This window comes from Helicoverpa zea, chromosome 22, assembly GCF_022581195.2.
Source record: "Helicoverpa zea isolate HzStark_Cry1AcR chromosome 22, ilHelZeax1.1, whole genome shotgun sequence".
NCBI classification, from domain to species: domain Eukaryota; kingdom Metazoa; phylum Arthropoda; class Insecta; order Lepidoptera; family Noctuidae; genus Helicoverpa; species Helicoverpa zea.
This window is the reverse complement of record NC_061473.1, coordinates 1,345,485-1,363,911: the sequence shown is the minus strand read 5'-3', so window position 1 is coordinate 1,363,911 and position 18,427 is coordinate 1,345,485. Positions and strand designations below refer to the sequence as shown.

Genomic DNA, 18,427 nt, shown 5'->3' with positions numbered 1-18,427 from the left:
ACTTTACTTTACTATTAGGGTCAATTCCCACTGAAAGAGCAGCGGCCGGCAGCGGCCGGCAGCGGCCGTAATTGCAAGGGATTGAGCGCGAGCGCGGCGGGCCGCGCGGCGCCGCGCTCTTACATTTTCCGTGCTCTTACGGCCGCTGCCGGCCGCTGCTCTTTCAGTGGGAATTGACCCTTAAAGTCAAAAGGACTTTGAGGAACGTAGACGTTTTGTTGCTGGCTCCGTACAAGAACGGAATTTATGTTCAGATATGTGTTTGAATTTTACTACAGCGTAACCAAATATTAGGATTGCTGTTTATTTCTAGAAACCGCCATTTCTTTAAGTTACTGTTTAAAATGACATCAAATGGAAAAGAACCACAAATAATTATTTATATTTTTTTTAATCGGCAAGTATGAAATTGTGACTTCCGTTTTGTGACCAAATCTATGGTCACATACGGGCTGAGCTCAAAGTCTCAACATGACTGATCCTATAAAGTTAAGTTTACATGGAAACTGTCATGTTGTTTCAGAAATTCTGAATAATAGTTTTCTGTGGGGATCAATTTTATTTTATTCATGTTTACAATCTATATGTAAACGAGGTACAATATTTTTTTGTTATTATTTGTTCCATTATTGAAAAGATATAGTATTATAATAGTATTTCTTGATTATTATTAAATGTTGATCTGGAATATTACATAATTATAATAACAGCGTCCATGTAGATGAAGCTTTATCCTTTTCAGGCGTTCAGTGGTGTGACTGTCCCTGTTTTCTATTTTAAACAAAAAAATATTTAAAATACTGTTTTGTTCTGTTTTCGCTCGATGGACAGGAATTTAATTTTGATTCATAACTAGGGATCACTGCAGAAATATATTTTTATTATAGCTTAATAATTTAAAAATTAATATCCGATGTGCATCAAAAGTCACATAACTGAAATTGAAGTTTGATTTTTGTTATAAAACGTTCAAAGAATTGTCGTGTTTTGTGTTTTTTTCTTTTGACAAGATTGTTTTCTTTAATTAGTAGTAAAAATAAAAACCGGCCAAGTGCGAGTCGGACTTGCGCACCGAGGGTTCCGTACAAATCCTGTATAGATAAAAAGTGAGTCTCGAGCCAACCGTTCACTTTAGAACAATCATAGTTATGGTAATTTCGTGAGAGTCAAAATAGTTAATATTTTTTATTTTATAACTAAAATAGTAGGCCAGTACTTTGTAAAAGTTATTTTATTAAAGTTATTTATATACAACATTTTATAGTCATCATTCAGAAATCTGATTGAAAATAACTAATTATGTCTTAAAGGTCATTGGGCATATCTGACCCGCTTTGTAAAAAGTGGCGGACATGAATCAAAGTAGTTTTAAATCGTGGAGAATGGTATGACGTTTCTTTGAATATAAATATTTTATTAAAATTCCATGGAGACGAATGTCCAGGATCGTTTGAAAAATATAAAAAACTATCCGTTTTCCCGCGGTTTCACCCGCGTCCCGTGGTAACTTCTGCCCGTACCGGGATAAAATATAGCCTATGTTACTCGTGGATAATGTAGCTTTCGAATGGTGGAAGAATTTAAAAAAATGATCCAGTAGTTTTTGAGCCTATTAATATACAACCAAACAAACAAACAAACAAAGTTTTCCTCTTTATAATATTAGTATAGACAAGCAGTTTCAGAGGATTGTACAGGTTGCAATGCTAGCTTTTATTGTTAAAGACTTTCATAAAGAAGGAAGATGTCAATTCGGATGACCAGGATCCGATGAGGATCTGGAAACCCTGAGAAATCGAGGGCAACTCTTGAATATTGTAGGCATGCATCGAGTCAAAACCAGACATGTGAGTGTATTTTTGAGGGTACTGGTAAACAGTGAAGGTTTGGAGCTGATTTGATTATGGAGACTACAGAGAGTCGAGGGAACTCCTGAACGGTATGTTGCAACTACCACGTGTTTGGGGTTATTTTATTCGTATTGGCGAAGACTTTCCACATAGATAGGTTTGACTGCCATTGTGGGATCGATAGCAAAGATCAGATATAGTTATGGGAACTCCTTTACAATTTATAACGTAACCTTGTGTTGGAGCTTATTTTATTTTAGGTGATGAGAATTCACTACTAATGGGATCTTTTATTTTTGAGGGATTAATCACCTAACGAGCCCCAGTTTCAGGTTTTTTTCGAAACTGCCTGACGACTTGTAACTGTCGAATTGTAACAACGACTGCTAGAGAGTAGGATTCGGGGCTGCTGGCTTTACGTTTCTAGAGCCTTGACAAAAGTGTAATTCTGTCCCTTTCTTTGTTTTATAAAGTCGGCTTTATTTTATTTTGTAGCATTTTACAAACAAGTTGGATTTGTTTGTAACTTCAAACATATAAAAAAGCAACAAGAAAACAAAAGCAAGAAAGAAATTAAAAAGATGTTAGGTGCATCGGTCTAGAAGACGGTGTCTAGGGGATGCATCTATATTTATTTAACCACCGAGATCTAGACCGATGCATATAAACAGTTTTCTTGTTGTTTTTAGAAGTTGTTTTTTTTTTGTAAAAAGTTTTTATTTTTAACTTTTGTGAAAAGTTCTCGTCAATACGAATAATATAAGCCCAAACACGACCTAACTAAAACATACCGTTGAGGAGTTCTCTCGGCTTTCTCAAGTCTCCATCATCCGGTAAGCTCTAAACCTTCACTGTTTGATAGTATCACCAGACATACATCTGAGAATCAAGTTTTAATCCTATGCATGCCTACAATTTCTGATAGTTGCCCTCGATTTCTCAGGATTTCCATCATCAGATCTTGACCTGATGACAATGGAAATAAACGGCGAGTATACTCTTTCACTACAAAGAAATGATTTCTCAAATCCGTCAAACTTGGTCGTTTAAATTCCCCATTTAAATGAGGAAAATATTTGATGCTTACACCTGATTTTCTCTAGATTCCCATGGTTCACATTGATGCGACCAGCGGTGGCCATTGCGAGGCTACGTGCGGCAGGTCTATGCGAGGCCCTTTGTCCAAAGTGAAAAGTATGTGTTGCGAGAGTAAGCTGGTGTTTTGATTTAGCTAATCGAGAAATGCTCAAGTTAAACTAATTATTGAAATTTTATTTTTACTACAGTTTATATTTAAAGAATCACAAAATTAACAAATATTAAACTAAAATCTTTAATTAAAGCAGAATAATCGAATGAATGAGCAACGTCCTTTTCGATCGAAAGAATAGCAAGGGCTGAAAGTCGATCTTGTGTCATCGAATTCCTTAAACATGTTTTATAGTTCGGCCATTCAGAGAATGCGTTCCTGACACGTCGCGATTGAACTGACGACGTAACTTTGCAATGGCGTTGCAGTTACGATAAAAATATTTTTGCTGGTTGTTTACCGTTTTAACAATTGAGGAGCATTAAAACAACATTATTATATCAATAATCAATGAATGTTATTACGTCGTCAGTTCAATCGCGACGTGTCAGGAACGCATTCTCTGAATGGCCGAACTATAATAATTTTAAGCCTCGAAAACTGCTTTTTCGATATTATTATATTATTATTCGAATTCTCAAGACTATTTCGATAGTGGGATTAATTTCAGTTAAATTATTTTCTAATATACATTTCAGCACCAAGATAATATTCAGCTCTTCGTATAACTGATTCAGGGCCGTCTCTGGCTCATGTAGCGCCCGGGTACAATCATGACCTAAGCGCCCCGTATTGAAAGATTGTAACTTGAGTAGTTCGAACGTCGTAAATAAGAAAGTTCATACGGAAACTAGGAGTTATTTTCTTGTTAATAAAAGGACTTAAAAGCGGCGCTACCTTCTAGGTTCGGCTAAAAAAGGATGAAAAAATAAAACAAGTGGAAAGTAAAGTACCCGCGAGCGTAGCGAGCGCAACAATTTTTGAGCTTTAGGTCACTAAAGCACCTAAATTTGTATAACAAATAACAGTGCAAGGTGAAGTCGCGAGCGTAGCGAACGTGAAAATTTTTGAGTTTTGGGACATAAAAGTACTCTAATCAAGTTAGAAAGAAAGGTACTGGCAAGTGAACAGCCGCGAGCGTAGCGAGCACGAATTTTAAAATTGTTTGTTTAAGGACTCTCAAAGCACAAACAAAAACGATCCGTGACTGGATCGAGAGCCAGTTGTTTTTGTTACTTTGGTGTTCCAACTTTTTGTTAAATTGAGGACTCAAAAAGTAAACGCAGAATGAATTAGAAATAAAGAAAAAATGCACATTTTTTTTCTTGGACCAGATATATATCTTCTAATTATATTTTTTTATATTAGTGTGGGTTGTAGCGCGAGGCCCCCCCAAGCGCGAGGCCCTGTGCGATGGCACAGTTCGGACACCCCTAGGGCCGCCACTGAATGCGACTAATGCCATAGTAAATCAGAGCCTTTATCATTATACTGTGCTATATTTCGTTCGTACCCGCCGTGGGTATGGTTTCCATACTAAGGTGCCCAATTACCTTTGAATGATTTAAAATTTTTCACAGTTTAGAGGCAATTATATTTAAGAAGTGTTTGATATGAATTTCAACTTTAATATCTCAACGCGTTCATGTGAAAAGGGGTACCTTAGTAAGTTTATAATTATTAAAAAAATATTTTATGTCATGTAAGCTAAAATAATATTTTAATATTTTATGTTTATCATTTTCGAAATTTTTCCTATATTTGCATTATATGACAATGCTTCATGCCAAATTTCAAGACTCTGAGTTTACGGGAAGTATCCTGTAGGTTTTGATTCCTTTGCGAGTGTCGAAAATTTGTGGAAAATATCGACATAATCGGCTGTATCTTTTGATTGGCTTGGCTTTGAAGTTTGATATTTTCCCAGCTTAAAGGGGCAATAGACCTGAGAATTTCATGTGAATTTCAGCTTGATACGTCCACGCGTTCTTGAGATAAAGGGTCTTGACAGCAGTGGCGGCCCTAGGGATGTGCGAACTGTGCCATCGCACAGGGCCTCGCGCTTGGGGGGGCCTCGCGCTACAACCCACACTAATATAAAAAAAAAAATATTATTAAAAAATATAAATCTGGTCCAAGAAAAAAAATGTTCCTTTTTTTCTTTACTTCTAATTCATTCTGCGTTTACTTTTTGAGTCCTCAATTTAACAAAAAGTTGGCACCAAAGTAACAAAAACCACTGGCTCTCGATCCAGTCACGAATTCTTTTTATTTGTGCTTAATTCCGAGTTTAATTTGAGAGTCCTTAAACAAACAATTTAAAAAATTCGCGCTCGCTACGCTCGCGACTGTTCACTTCGCAGTACCTTTCCTTCTAACTTGATTAGAGTAGTTTTATGTCCCAAAACTACGATTTTCGCGCTCGCTACGCTCGCGACTTCACCTTCCACTGTTGTTTCTTATACAAGTTTAGGTGTTTCAGTGATCCAAACCTCAAAATTTTCGCGCTCGCTACGCTCGCGACTTCACCTTGCACTGTTGTTTCTTATACAAGTTTAGGTGCTTCAGTGACCCAAACCTCAAAATTTTCGCGCTCGCTACGCTCGCGGCTTCACCTTCCACTGCTGTTTGTTGTACAAGTTTAGGTGTTTCAGTGACCCAAACATCAAAATTTTCGCGCTCGCTACGCTCGCGGCTTCACCTTCCGCTGCTGTTTGTTATACAAGTTTAGGTGTTTCAGTGAACCAAACCTCAAAATTTTCGCGCTCGCTACGCTCGCGACTTCACCTTGCACTGTTGTTTCTTATACAAGTTTAGGTGCTTCAGTGACTCAAACCTCAAAATTTTCGGGCTCGCTACGCTCGCGGCTTCACCTTCCGCTGCTGTTTGTTATACAAGTTTAGGTGTTTCAGTGACCCAAACCTCAAAATTTTCGCGCTCGCTACGCTCGCGATTTCACCTTGCACTGTTTTTTCTTATACAAGTTTAGGTGCTTTAGTGACCCAAAGTTCAAAATTTTACTTGATTTATTTTTTCATCGATCCTTTTTTAACTGAACCTAGACGGTAGCGCCGCTTTTAAGTCCTATTATTAACAAGAAAGCAACTCCTAGTTTCCGTATGAACCTTCTTATTTACGACGTTCGAACTACTCAAGTCACAATCTTTCAATACATAGGGGGCGCTTTTGTCATGATGGCACCCGAACGCTACATGAGCTAGTATGTATATATAGTATGGTGTATTTCAGCACCGAGATAATATTCAGCTCTTCGTATAACTGATTCAGGGCCGTCTCTAGCTCATGTAGCGTTCGGGTGCCATCATGACAAAAGCGCCCCCTATGTATTGAAAGATTGTGACTTGAGTAGTTCGAACGTCGTAAATAAGAAGGTTCATACGGAAACTAGGAGTTGCTTTCTTGTTAAATTTACGTAGGTTAACACTGTGGACACTCTCGCCTGACCACTTCTAAGTTTAGCTTAATTTTTATTGGTGTTAAGAAGTTGAAACACTCTTTCTAACGCAAGCCCATTGATAATGCTGTTTTTTGTGATTTATAACCGTTTTCGGAAACAGTATCATTTTAAAAAAGGGTATCCTTGGATTTTCCGAATGAGACATTTATGTATATGAACCGGCTAGTTATTTTATACTGTGTATTTCTTTAAAGGATGCTATTGCCCCAGCAATACTCAGTTTAGGCAGCTGGGCAGTGAAAACTTTAATATGGCAAACTCTACTCACCCGGCAATGCGAGAAATTTTACATATCTATGGAAAATGTTCGAGATTCTTGCCTCAATGTTTTGAAGTCAAACTGCTCAGGTATTTAATTATTTCTTTTGATAAATATTTTATATTTCAAAGTTACCATTTATTAATTTACCTATGTGTGTTTTTTAAAGATGAGAAGAAAAAGTTATGCAAGAACGTGCTACGCTTGCACCGCGCGTCATTCAGCAAGATACGCGCGTGCGGACTGTTCTACGTAGACGCCGCGTTACAACTCGCTCTTATGGGGCTACTCACTAACTACACTATTATATTGCTACAATTTGCTTTATTATAATAGTTAGTTTTATTACGTGTTTCATAAAATTAATAAATATTTTTTTATTTATTTAAGATTGTATTCTATAAAGGGATATTATTTTTAAATACAATACGAGTCAAAGGTTGCAACTAACCCAATTGTTCTCATAGTAAATAATCATTTATGTTTCGCTTTTCTGTTTTATTTATGTGCTTACCTCTTATAAAGTTCAAATATCAAATATTCAAATAACTTCGAAAGAAATAAATTGAAAGTAATTGCTTTTATTTCCCCTTCCCTCTTTATCATAGCAACGATTATTGTTTGTCGTTCTTTCCATACTATTTAATTATCGACTGTTTCAGTTCAATTAACTAATCACTCGAATAACAATGACGAAACTCACAAACACTTACATCGATTAACGTCCTACTGATATTACAGAACGCTTGTGTTAAAGTGGAATAAAGTTAAGACAATGCATAACATTCAAATATTAAAGGAAGTAAAAAATAATAACAATATAGTAGACAAAGACATACAGTCGATGCTTCTACCATTGAATCTGATGCACTATATCATGTGTTGCCCAAGATATCACATAAAAAATAATCGAATTATACCAAACGGCCTCATTTCTCATTGTGTTTCCATCATCGGAACAATAGCGTTTATAACTTTACTTTGTTACCGTACATACGTCTTATTTAGCCAATATACAGCCATGATCGATGAGTTAGTTTACTACTACTCTTATTCTGACATCGTTTACTATACTTTCGGTCTCACCATGGGTTGTACGCTCAGCATAATCCAAACAAAGAAAAATGTTGAATTTGTTCTCATTTTCCAAAAAGTACACAGATTTCTTAATGATGAGATCAGTTTTAAAAACTTAATCGTTTTTAATTGGATATTTTTTGTTGCAGCTATAGTTTGCCATTTTTTTATTGTCTCATGTTTTTTCTCCATTCTTACCTACTACAGTAAGTTTGTTTGGACCGCTTATTTATTAGTGTTCTTAGATTTTTACGTCATTAATGTTATAAGGGCCATTAGATTAATAGAAGACAAGGCAACACTGTGGACGGTTAACCTTTTGAATAGAAATATTGATAACATGGACGTGCAAAATAATTGTAAAAGAATGTTTGAAAGCTATGTTGATATATTAAAATGTTATGACATAATCAAAGTCTGTTTTCAACAGTTTGTGAGTATAATATAACCTGGCTGTATGATAACCTAATTGTAGCCAAATTATAACGAAACATTACACGATTTCAGATAGTATTTTATGTTATTGAAGTATTATTCCACTATTTAATTTACATTCAACAAACGATTGACATATTGAAAACCATTGATGATGTTGTGAGTAGATACATTTTTTTATTAATAGTCTCCTTTTTACTAATAGTGGTCTACAATATGGATGTATCATGTGTCATTCGTAATTATATGTTTTTAGAACGCCGTACCAACTGCGGCAATTTGTTTAATCATTTGGACAATGAAGAGTTTTGTATGGCAAGCAATACTAAGCTGGCAATGCGAAAAATTCTACATAGCTGTGCAAAAACTTTTAGACTCTTGCGCTATTATAAAGAAATCAAATTGCTCAGGTATTTTTCCTTATAATTTAGTATTACTCAAAACTAAGTACAGTTTTAATTACATTGTTTTTTGACATTTATGGCAGATGATGGAAAAAAGCTATGCAAGAACGTGCTACGCTTGCACCGCGCGTCATTCAGCAAGATCCGCGCGTGCGGACTGTTCTACGTAGACGCCGCGTTACAACTCGCTCTTATGGGTCTACTCACTAACTACACTGTTGTATTGCTACAGTTTGCACTTTTATAATGTTGGTTACAATAAACTGATTGAGTAAAACAATGTGACTATTAATAGTTGGACGAGGAAATACATTGCACAATGCATAGTACGCCCACATAATATTTAGTAACATCTTTAACACCTAAAAAAAAAGATTCGTAATAGCTTCCGGTGATTATTCTAAAAATAATAATCTATTACTTAAAAACATATTCACTGTCTTATTTGAGCTTTTTTTTATTTGTGTCAACATGTGTGTAACTTCGTTTTTTTTTAAAAACTCTAATTTATTGCAACTATGGCTTATTTTTAAATAGTGTATAGATTGAAATTAACGAAAATTAAGTTAGAACGCCAAAAATATAGCTAGAATAAAAAATATCCGAATACATAATGGAAAAAGCTATGTGATCACTTCCAGAATGTGACTCTATTGAGTATGATATTAACAAAAAACTACACAAAATATTATTAATATTAGGGTTCCGTACCTCAAAAGGAAAAAACGGAACCCTTATAGGATCACTTTGTTGTCCGTCTGTCTGTCTGTCAAGCAGCGGCGGCCCTAGCCATTGCGAGGCTACGTGCGGCAGGTCTATACGAGGCCCTTTGTCCTACGTGAAAAGTATGTGTTGCGATAGTAAGCTGGTGTTTTGATTTAGCTAAACGTCATGTTTGAGGAGAAATGCTCAAGTTAAACAAATTAATAAAATTTAATTTTACTACAGTTTATATTTAAAGAATCACAAAATTAACAAATATTAAAATGATCTGATGCTTGCGACTTCTCTTAAGACTAAAATCTTTAATTAAAGCAGAATAATGGAATGTATGTGCAACGTCATTTTCGATCGAAAGAATAGCAATTGCTGAAAGGCGATCTTGTGTCATCGAATTCCTTAAACATGTTTTAATAATTTTAAGCCTCGAAAAACTGCTTTTTCGACATGAATATTTTATTATTCGAATTCTCAAGACTATTTCGGTAGTGGGATAAATTTCAGTTAAATTATTTTCTAATATATACATGTACACACAAAATAATTTAACTGAAATTTATCCCACTACCGAAATAGTCTTGAGAATTCGAATAATAAAATATTCATGTCGAAAAAGCAGTTTTTCGAGGCTTAAAATTATTAAAACATGTTTAAGGAATTCGATGACACAAGATCGCCTTTCAGCAATTGCTATTCTTTCGATCGAAAATGACGTTGCACATACATTCCATTATTCTGCTTTAATTAAAGATTTTAGTCTTAAGAGAAGTCGCAAGCATCAGATCATTTTAATATTTGTTAATTTTGTGATTCTTTAAATATAAACTGTAGTAAAATTAAATTTTATTAATTTGTTTAACTTGAGCATTTCTCCTCAAACATGACGTTTAGCTAAATCAAAACACCAGCTTACTATCGCAACACATACTTTTCACGTAGGACAAAGGGCCTCGCATAGACCTGCCGCACGTAGCCTCGCAATGGCTAGGGCCGCCGCTGCTTGACAGACAGACAGACGGACAACAAAGTGATCCTATAAGGGTTCCGTTTTTTCCTTTTGAGGTACGGAACCCTAATATTAATAATATTTTGTGTAGTTTTTTGTTAATATCATACTCAATAGAGTCACATTCTGGAAGTGATCACATAGCTTTTTCCATTATGTATTCGGATATTTTTTATTCTAGCTATATTTTTGGCGTTCTAACTTAATTTTCGTTAATTTCAATCTATACACTATTTAAAAATAAGCCATAGTTGCAATAAATTAGAGTTTTAAAAAAAAAACGAAGTTACACACATGTTGACACAAATAAAAAAAAGCTCAAATAAGACAGTGAATATGTTTTTAAGTAATAGATTATTATTTTTAGAATAATCACCGGAAGCTATTACGAATCTTTTTTTTTAGGTGTTAAAGATGTTACTAAATATTATGTGGGCGTACTATGCATTGTGCAATGTATTTCCTCGTCCAACTATTAATAGTCACATTGTTTTACTCAATCAGTTTATTGTAACCAACATTATAAAAGTGCAAACTGTAGCAATACAACAGTGTAGTTAGTGAGTAGACCCATAAGAGCGAGTTGTAACGCGGCGTCTACGTAGAACAGTCCGCACGCGCGGATCTTGCTGAATGACGCGCGGTGCAAGCGTAGCACGTTCTTGCATAGCTTTTTTCCATCATCTGCCATAAATGTCAAAAAACAATGTAATTAAAACTGTACTTAGTTTTGAGTAATACTAAATTATAAGGAAAAATACCTGAGCAATTTGATTTCTTTATAATAGCGCAAGAGTCTAAAAGTTTTTGCACAGCTATGTAGAATTTTTCGCATTGCCAGCTTAGTATTGCTTGCCATACAAAACTCTTCATTGTCCAAATGATTAAACAAATTGCCGCAGTTGGTACGGCGTTCTAAAAACATATAATTACGAATGACACATGATACATCCATATTGTAGACCACTATTAGTAAAAAGGAGACTATTAATAAAAAAATGTATCTACTCACAACATCATCAATGGTTTTCAATATGTCAATCGTTTGTTGAATGTAAATTAAATAGTGGAATAATACTTCAATAACATAAAATACTATCTGAAATCGTGTAATGTTTCGTTATAATTTGGCTACAATTAGGTTATCATACAGCCAGGTTATATTATACTCACAAACTGTTGAAAACAGACTTTGATTATGTCATAACATTTTAATATATCAACATAGCTTTCAAACATTATTTTACAATAATTTTGCACGTCCATGTTATCAATATTTCTATTCAAAAGGTTAACCGTCCACAGTGTTGCCTTGTCTTCTATTAATTTAATGGCCCTTATAACATTAATGACGTAAAAATCTAAGAACACTAATAAATAAGCGGTCCAAACAAACTTACTGTAGTAGGTAAGAATGGAGAAAAAACATGAGACAATAAAAAAATGGCAAACTATAGCTGCAACAAAAAATATCCAATTAAAAACGATTAAGTTTTTAAAACTGGTCTCATCATTAAGAAATCTGTGTACTTTTTGGAAAATGAGAACAAATTCAACATTTTTCTTTGTTTGGATTATGCTGAGCGTACAACCCATGGTGAGACCGAAAGTATAGTAAACGATGTCAGAATAAGAGTAGTAGTAAACTAACTCATCGATCATGGCTGTATATTGGCTAAATAAGACGTATGTACGGTAACAAAGTAAAGTTATAAACGCTATTGTTCCGATGATGGAAACACAATGAGAAATGAGGCCGTTTGGTATAATTCGATTATTTTTTATGTGATATCTTGGGCAACACATGATATAGTGCATCAGATTCAATGGTAGAAGCATCGACTGTATGTCTTTGTCTACTATATTGTTATTATTTTTTACTGCCTTTAATATTTGAATGTTATGCATTGTCTTAACTTTATTCCACTTTAACACAAGCGTTCTGTAATATCAGAAGGACGTTAATCGATGTAAGTGTTTGTGAGTTTCGTCATTGTTATTCGAGTGATTAGTTAATTGAACTGAAACAGTCGATAATTAAATAGTATGGAAAGAACGACAAACAATAATCGTTGCTATGATAAAGAGGGAAGGGGAAATAAAAGCAATTACTTTCAATTTATTTCTTTCGAAGTTATTTGAATATTTGATATTTGAACTTTATAAGAGGTAAGTACATAAATAAAACAGAAAAGCGAAACATAAATTATTATTTACTATGAGAACAATTGGGTTAGTTGCAACCTTTGACTCGTATTGTATTTAAAAATAATATCCCTTTATAGAATACAATCTTAAATAAATAAAAAAATATTTATTAATTTTATGAAACACGTAATAAAACTAACTATTATAATAAAGCAAATTGTAGCAATATAATAGTGTAGTTAGTGAGTAGCCCCATAAGAGCGAGTTGTAACGCGGCGTCTACGTAGAACAGTCCGCACGCGCGTATCTTGCTGAATGACGCGCGGTGCAAGCGTAGCACGTTCTTGCATAGCTTTTTCTTCTCATCTTTAAAAAACACACATAAATTAATAAATGGTAACTTTGAAATATAAAATATTGATCAAAAGAAATAATTAAATACCTGAGCAGTTTGACTTCAAAACATTGAGGCAAGAATCTCGAACATTTTCCATAGATATGTAAAATTTCTCGCATTGCCGGGTGAGTAGAGTTTGCCATATTAAAGTTTTCACTGCCCAGCTGCCTATACTGAGTATTGCTGGGGCAATAGCATCCTTTAAAGAAATACACAGTATAAAATAAGTAGCCGGATCATATATATAAATGTCTCATTCGGAAAATCCAAGGATACCCTTTTTTAAAATGATACTGTTTCCGAAAACGGTTATAAATCACAAAAAAACAGCATTATCAATGGGCTTGCGTTAGAAAGAGAGTGTTTCAACTTCTTAACACCAATAAAAAAATAAGCTAAACTTAGAAGTGGTCAGGAAAGAGTGTCCACAGTGTCAACCTATGTAAATAATCTACAAGTTTAACGGAATTATAATCAAAAGATACTCACTAAATTTTTCAGGGCTTTCAATACAGAAAAGGTTTGTTGAAAATAAAGTAAAGAATTGACGAATATTTCTACCACGTAAAACAGCATCTGGAAATTTAAGCATTTTAAGTATGACTCAAAGAAATTACATACAGTCGTTGAAAGACATCAATTTCTAAGACCAATCAACAGCTATTTTCTGTGTTATTAACAAGAAAGAACGGAAGCGTACTCACAAACCGTTGAAAACAATCCTTGATCATTTATTTATTTATTTATTTATTTAAAAACATACACACTATCATTACAGTTTACAAACCAATTCGATAGTGGTGTCCACAATAGCTATACATACAAAAATAATAAAATTTAACTTAAATCTAATACAAAAACAAAACAAAACAAAACTGGAAATCAAATAACTACTATACAAAAATCATAAAATTTAACTTAAATCTAATACAAAAACAAAACAAAACTGGAAATCAAATAACTACTTACCTATACAAAAATCATAAAAAATGTACCCTACGACAAAATAACACAATAAAACATCCTAATAACTAATAATATTTAACAATACTATTGCAAATTCCCTCAGATTGCACGAAAACAAATCTATCCTCGCATGCACTTCATTTAATACCCGTATTGTGCGGGTGAAGGGTGCCTTCGCCAGCAGATTGGTTCTGGCTGCCGGCACTGCCAGCAGTGGCGGCCGCCGCCGTCTCCACACGTACCTGTCCGGCACGCACAGCTGCAGGTGACGCAGCACACCCGGGTTGTGCGCTAAACCTCGCAGGAGCTGTACCGCATACACCGCGAGTGTAAATTCCCTGCGCACTCTTAGCTGGTTGTACCCTACCATACCCAGTACAAAAAGTGTAGGATACATCAGCGGGTAAAATGGGTACACCCCATAAAGTTTGAAATACAAGTGTCTGGTAAACTTGTTTTGTACTCGTTCAAGCATGAAACTGTATTTCGCTTCATGAGGCGCCCAAATCACCGCACTGTGCTCCAGGTGACTCCTTACCAAAGCGTCATACAGCACCCTGAGGGTAGCGATGTTGGTGAATCCCTGCGACTGTCTCAGTACGAAACCCAGGTTTCTATAGGCCTTCTTGCAAATCCTAACTATGTGCTCCCGGAAAGTTAGATCAGGGGTAAGTAGTACACCTAGGTCTCGTACCTGCGAAACTCGCTGCATCGGCTCTTTATCCACATTGTAGTTGTAGGCTAAGGTAGACTTCGCGCGCGTAAACGTCATCACTGAGCATTTCGCTGTATTGAAATAGAGCTTATTTTTATTGCTCCATTCAACCACTCTATCTATGTCTTCCTGCAATTTCTCACAGTCCGACTCACTCCTGACCTCGAGCAGCAATTTGAGGTCATCTGCAAACAATAAACATAAACTGTGCTTGACTACCTCTGGTAAGTCATTTATCATTAAAATGAATTCCAGAGGACCCAAATTGCTGCCCTGGCTTACGCCTGACCTGGTGTAGTATGGCTGGGATTCGAAACCGTTGTAGTCGACGTACTGCTGCCGGTCTTCCAAGTAGCTGGCGAAGAACTGTAGAAGGTGTTGAGTACAGCCAATTTTTGCCAGCTTCATTAGCAGAACATCATTATCAACGGTATCAAATGCCTTTTTAAAATCAAAATATGCCGCGTCTACCTGTACACCAGCATCGACTGCCGGCCCCGCTCTCACCATAAAATTAAGCAAGTTCGTCGCAGTGCTGCGCGCCGGCCGGAACCCGTGCTGCGCGTCCGATAGCTGCGCGCTCACTTGAGCCTGCACACAGCGTTGTATGGCAGACTCGAACACCTTGGCAGGCGTCGACAACACCGCCACCGGTCTATAGCCACTGACATCCGGCCCGGACTTGCCTTTTGGAACCGGAATAACTCGCGTGGTTTTCCATCTAGTCGGAAACGTCGCCTGTTTTAAACATATATTAAATATATGATGCAAAGGCTCTGCTAGCACCCGGCCACAGTCGCGGAACAGAAATGCTGGAATACCGTCGGGGCCGCATGAGCGCTTTGGCTTGAGCTTCGTGAGCGCTTCCCTAACATCGTGCAGAGTGAGAGTGTCGACGTGTACTCGCGCACCGGTCGCCGCCGCGTCCGCCGCCGCCGCGCGCGCGTCCAGCCGCGGCCGCTCTCTATTGTACACCGATTCAAAGAACGACGCAAAATGTCCCGCACACTCCTCATCCGAAAGATGTTGACCATTTCTTACAATAACCTGCTTGTTTAACCTGCTTCTTTTAGACCTAATATACTGCCAAAAAGATTTAGGATCTTTTGAAAATTGATTTTGTATTTTAAACTTATGTTCTGTATGTGCAATTTCTATAGATTTTTTAATACGAGCTCTGTATTTAGAAAATTCGGTATAATCACTTTGCTGTTTCGTTTTTTTGAAAATTTTATGTAAACTGGCTTTTTTCTTTATGTCCCTTATAATGTCTGATGTATACCATTCAGGATAAACATATCGAGAGTTTTCACGTCTAATCTTTTTCCGGGGTACACACCTATCTATATAAAATGTCATTAAGCTTGCCATAAAAAATATTTAATATATCCTCCACATCATGCATGTCATAAATCATACTCCAATCAGTGGAAACCAGCAAAGAGTATAATAGCTCGTAGTCCGCGCGATAGAAGTTCCACTGCGGCCGAACACTGCGCGCGGCGGGCATAGCGGTGGCGGCAAGCGCGGGCGGTACGGACTCCGCGGGCGCGAGCGGGGAGTTGGCGGCGGGCGCGGGCGGGGTGACGGTGGCGGGCGCGGGCGGGGCGGTGGCGGCGGGCGCAGGGAGCGAGCGCGCACAGCGCACGCTCACCGCGAGCGGCGGGTGATGCGAGTCGACGGGCACGAGCGCGTCATCGGCCGCCAACACTGTCAATTTCCCGCCAAAACCTGCGCTCAGAACCAAATTCAACTGACGACCTAGATGATTTCCTATGTTGTTACTCTGAGTGAATTCGCAATAGGACACAAAATATTCATAATAATTTTTAACATTTACAGGACACGAATACAAATTAAAATCACCAATAACAATTATTTCTCCATATATATCACATAATTTTTCTATTAATCTAAATAAAGTCAAGTAATCAGTCTCTGAACTTCCTGGTGGTATGTAAACAACACAACATAAAAACAGAAATCTATTTTTGAAAAAAACCGTCGCACTAACCATTTCAAAAACGCAGGTGTCAATCGAACGTCGAGGAGGGGGTGGAGACCTATTCCGATCACCGGTATATCCGGTTTGACGTCTCCGCCCAAAATCCAAACGCGCCGGTCCTGCAGACCCCGAGTGGTCCACGTTGGGCGCTAAAGCACCTTGACCGGGAGCTTCTCCTGGAAGCCTCAGTCGTGCGGGCTTGGGTGTCATCACCGGACAGGCCCGCCGACATCAACGACGAGGCGGAGTGGTTCCGGGAGACCATGTCCGAGATCTGTGACATGGCCATGCCCCGAGTCCTGCCAGGACGCGCCCGACGCCAGGTGTACTGGTGGTCCAGCGAGATTGCGGCCCTTCGTGAGGCGTGCGTCGCTGCGAGACACCTGTACACCAGACACCGCAGGCTGCGCATCCGCCCTCCGGATGCAGAGGCCAGGGAAGCGGAACTGTACGAGGGATACAGAGCTGCGAAGACCGCCCTCCAATTGGCCATCATCCAGGCCAAGGACGTGGCCAATACAGAGCTGCTGGGGACTCTGGACAGAGATCCGTGGGGGCGCCCTTACAAAATGGTGCGGGGTAAGCTCCGCCCATGGGCCCCCCCGCTGACCCAGAGTCTTCGGCCTCAACTGGTGGAGGAGGTGGTGAGCGCTCTGTTCCCTTCGCGCGGGGAACACTCTCCCCCGCCCATGGTTCTGCAACCCGCGGTGTCGACTGTGGACCACACATCCGACGACGACGATGTCCCCGAGGTGACTGGGGTGGACCTGAGAGTGGCGGTAACCAGGCTGAAAGCCAAAAATACCGCCCCAGGGCCTGACGGCGTGCCTGGCAAGGCCTGGGTTCTGGCCCTTGAGGCTCTCGGGCCTCGACTTAGGGGGCTTCTCAGCGCATGCATGGAGAGGGGCCAGTTCCCACTTCGTTGGAAAACAGGGAAACTGGTCCTCATTCGGAAGCCGGGGCGCCCTGCGGACTCTCCGTCCGCATACCGGCCCATCGTGTTGCTCGACGAGGTGGGCAAGCTCTTCGAGCGAGTTGTTGCACACCGCCTCGTTGCGCACCTTGGGGGGATGGGGCCGGACCTCGCGGACAACCAGTTCGGTTTCCGCAGGGGGCGCTCAACGGTGGACGCCATCATGCGCGTGAGATCTCTCACGACGGGGGATGCTGTGTCCCGGGGGGGGGTCGTCTTGGCGGTGTCTCTTGACATCGCCAATGCCTTCAACACCCTTCCCTGGAGTTGCATTAGGGAGGCACTCCGGTACCACCGGGTGCCGACCTACCTTCGTCGCGTGGTCGAGGCCTATCTGTCGGATAGGTCCATCATTTACCCCGGTCACAATGGGGAATGGAACCGGCGAGAGATGTCGTGCGGTGTTCCGCAGGGGTCGGTACTGGGGCCGCTCTTGTGGAACATCGGCTACGACTGGGTGCTGCGCGCCGACCTCCCTAGCGGCGTCAGCGTGGTTTGCTACGCTGACGACACGCTGGTACTGGCACAAGGGAGGTCGCACCGGGAGGCAGCCGACATAATGGCGCGCGGGGTTGCGATAGTCGTTGAGAGGATCCAGCTGCTGGGACTGGAGGTGGCATTGCACAAGTCCGAGGCCATGTGCTTTCATGGGCTTCGGAACGCGCCACCTTCAGGTTCCCAAATTACGGTGGGAGGGGTTACCATCGGCGTCGAGGGGGCGATGAAGTACCTAGGACTCGTCCTCGACGGCCGGTGGAACTTCGTCGAACATTTCCGACGTTTGGGCCCCAAACTGGAGAAGACAGGTGCTGCCTTCAAGCGGCTCCTGCCCAACCTGGGAGGCCCAAACGCCCCCTGCCGTAAACTCTACGCGGGAGTCTTGCGGTCCATGGCCCTTTACGGG

At 39.1% G+C, this 18,427-nt stretch overlaps 1 protein-coding gene across 1 annotated transcript; it reads right to left on the bottom strand.

Moving 5' to 3' along the window:
• Positions 1-12,606: 12,606 nt before the first annotated feature.
• Positions 12,607-13,578, bottom strand: LOC124641558. The gene is made up of 3 exons (XM_047179659.1): positions 13,354-13,578; positions 12,910-13,063; positions 12,607-12,833 (listed from the first exon to the last, which is right to left on the bottom strand). The coding sequence occupies exons 1-3, from the start codon at positions 13,438-13,440 to the stop codon at positions 12,670-12,672; spliced, it is 405 nt and encodes a 134-aa protein (XP_047035615.1). The 5' UTR covers positions 13,441-13,578; the 3' UTR covers positions 12,607-12,669.
• Positions 13,579-18,427: the final 4,849 nt, after the last annotated feature.

Coding starts and splice junctions, on each gene's coding strand:
- LOC124641558 (XM_047179659.1), bottom strand. CDS start 13,440: ATGCTGTTTTACGTGGTAGAAATATTCGTCAATTCTTTACTTTATTTT. Junction 13,064..13,353: donor TGAAAGCCCTGAAAAATTTA/GTGAGTATCTTT, acceptor ATTTCTTTAAAG/GATGCTATTGCCCCAGCAAT. Junction 12,834..12,909: donor TTTGAAGTCAAACTGCTCAG/GTATTTAATTAT, acceptor TGTTTTTTAAAG/ATGAGAAGAAAAAGCTATGC.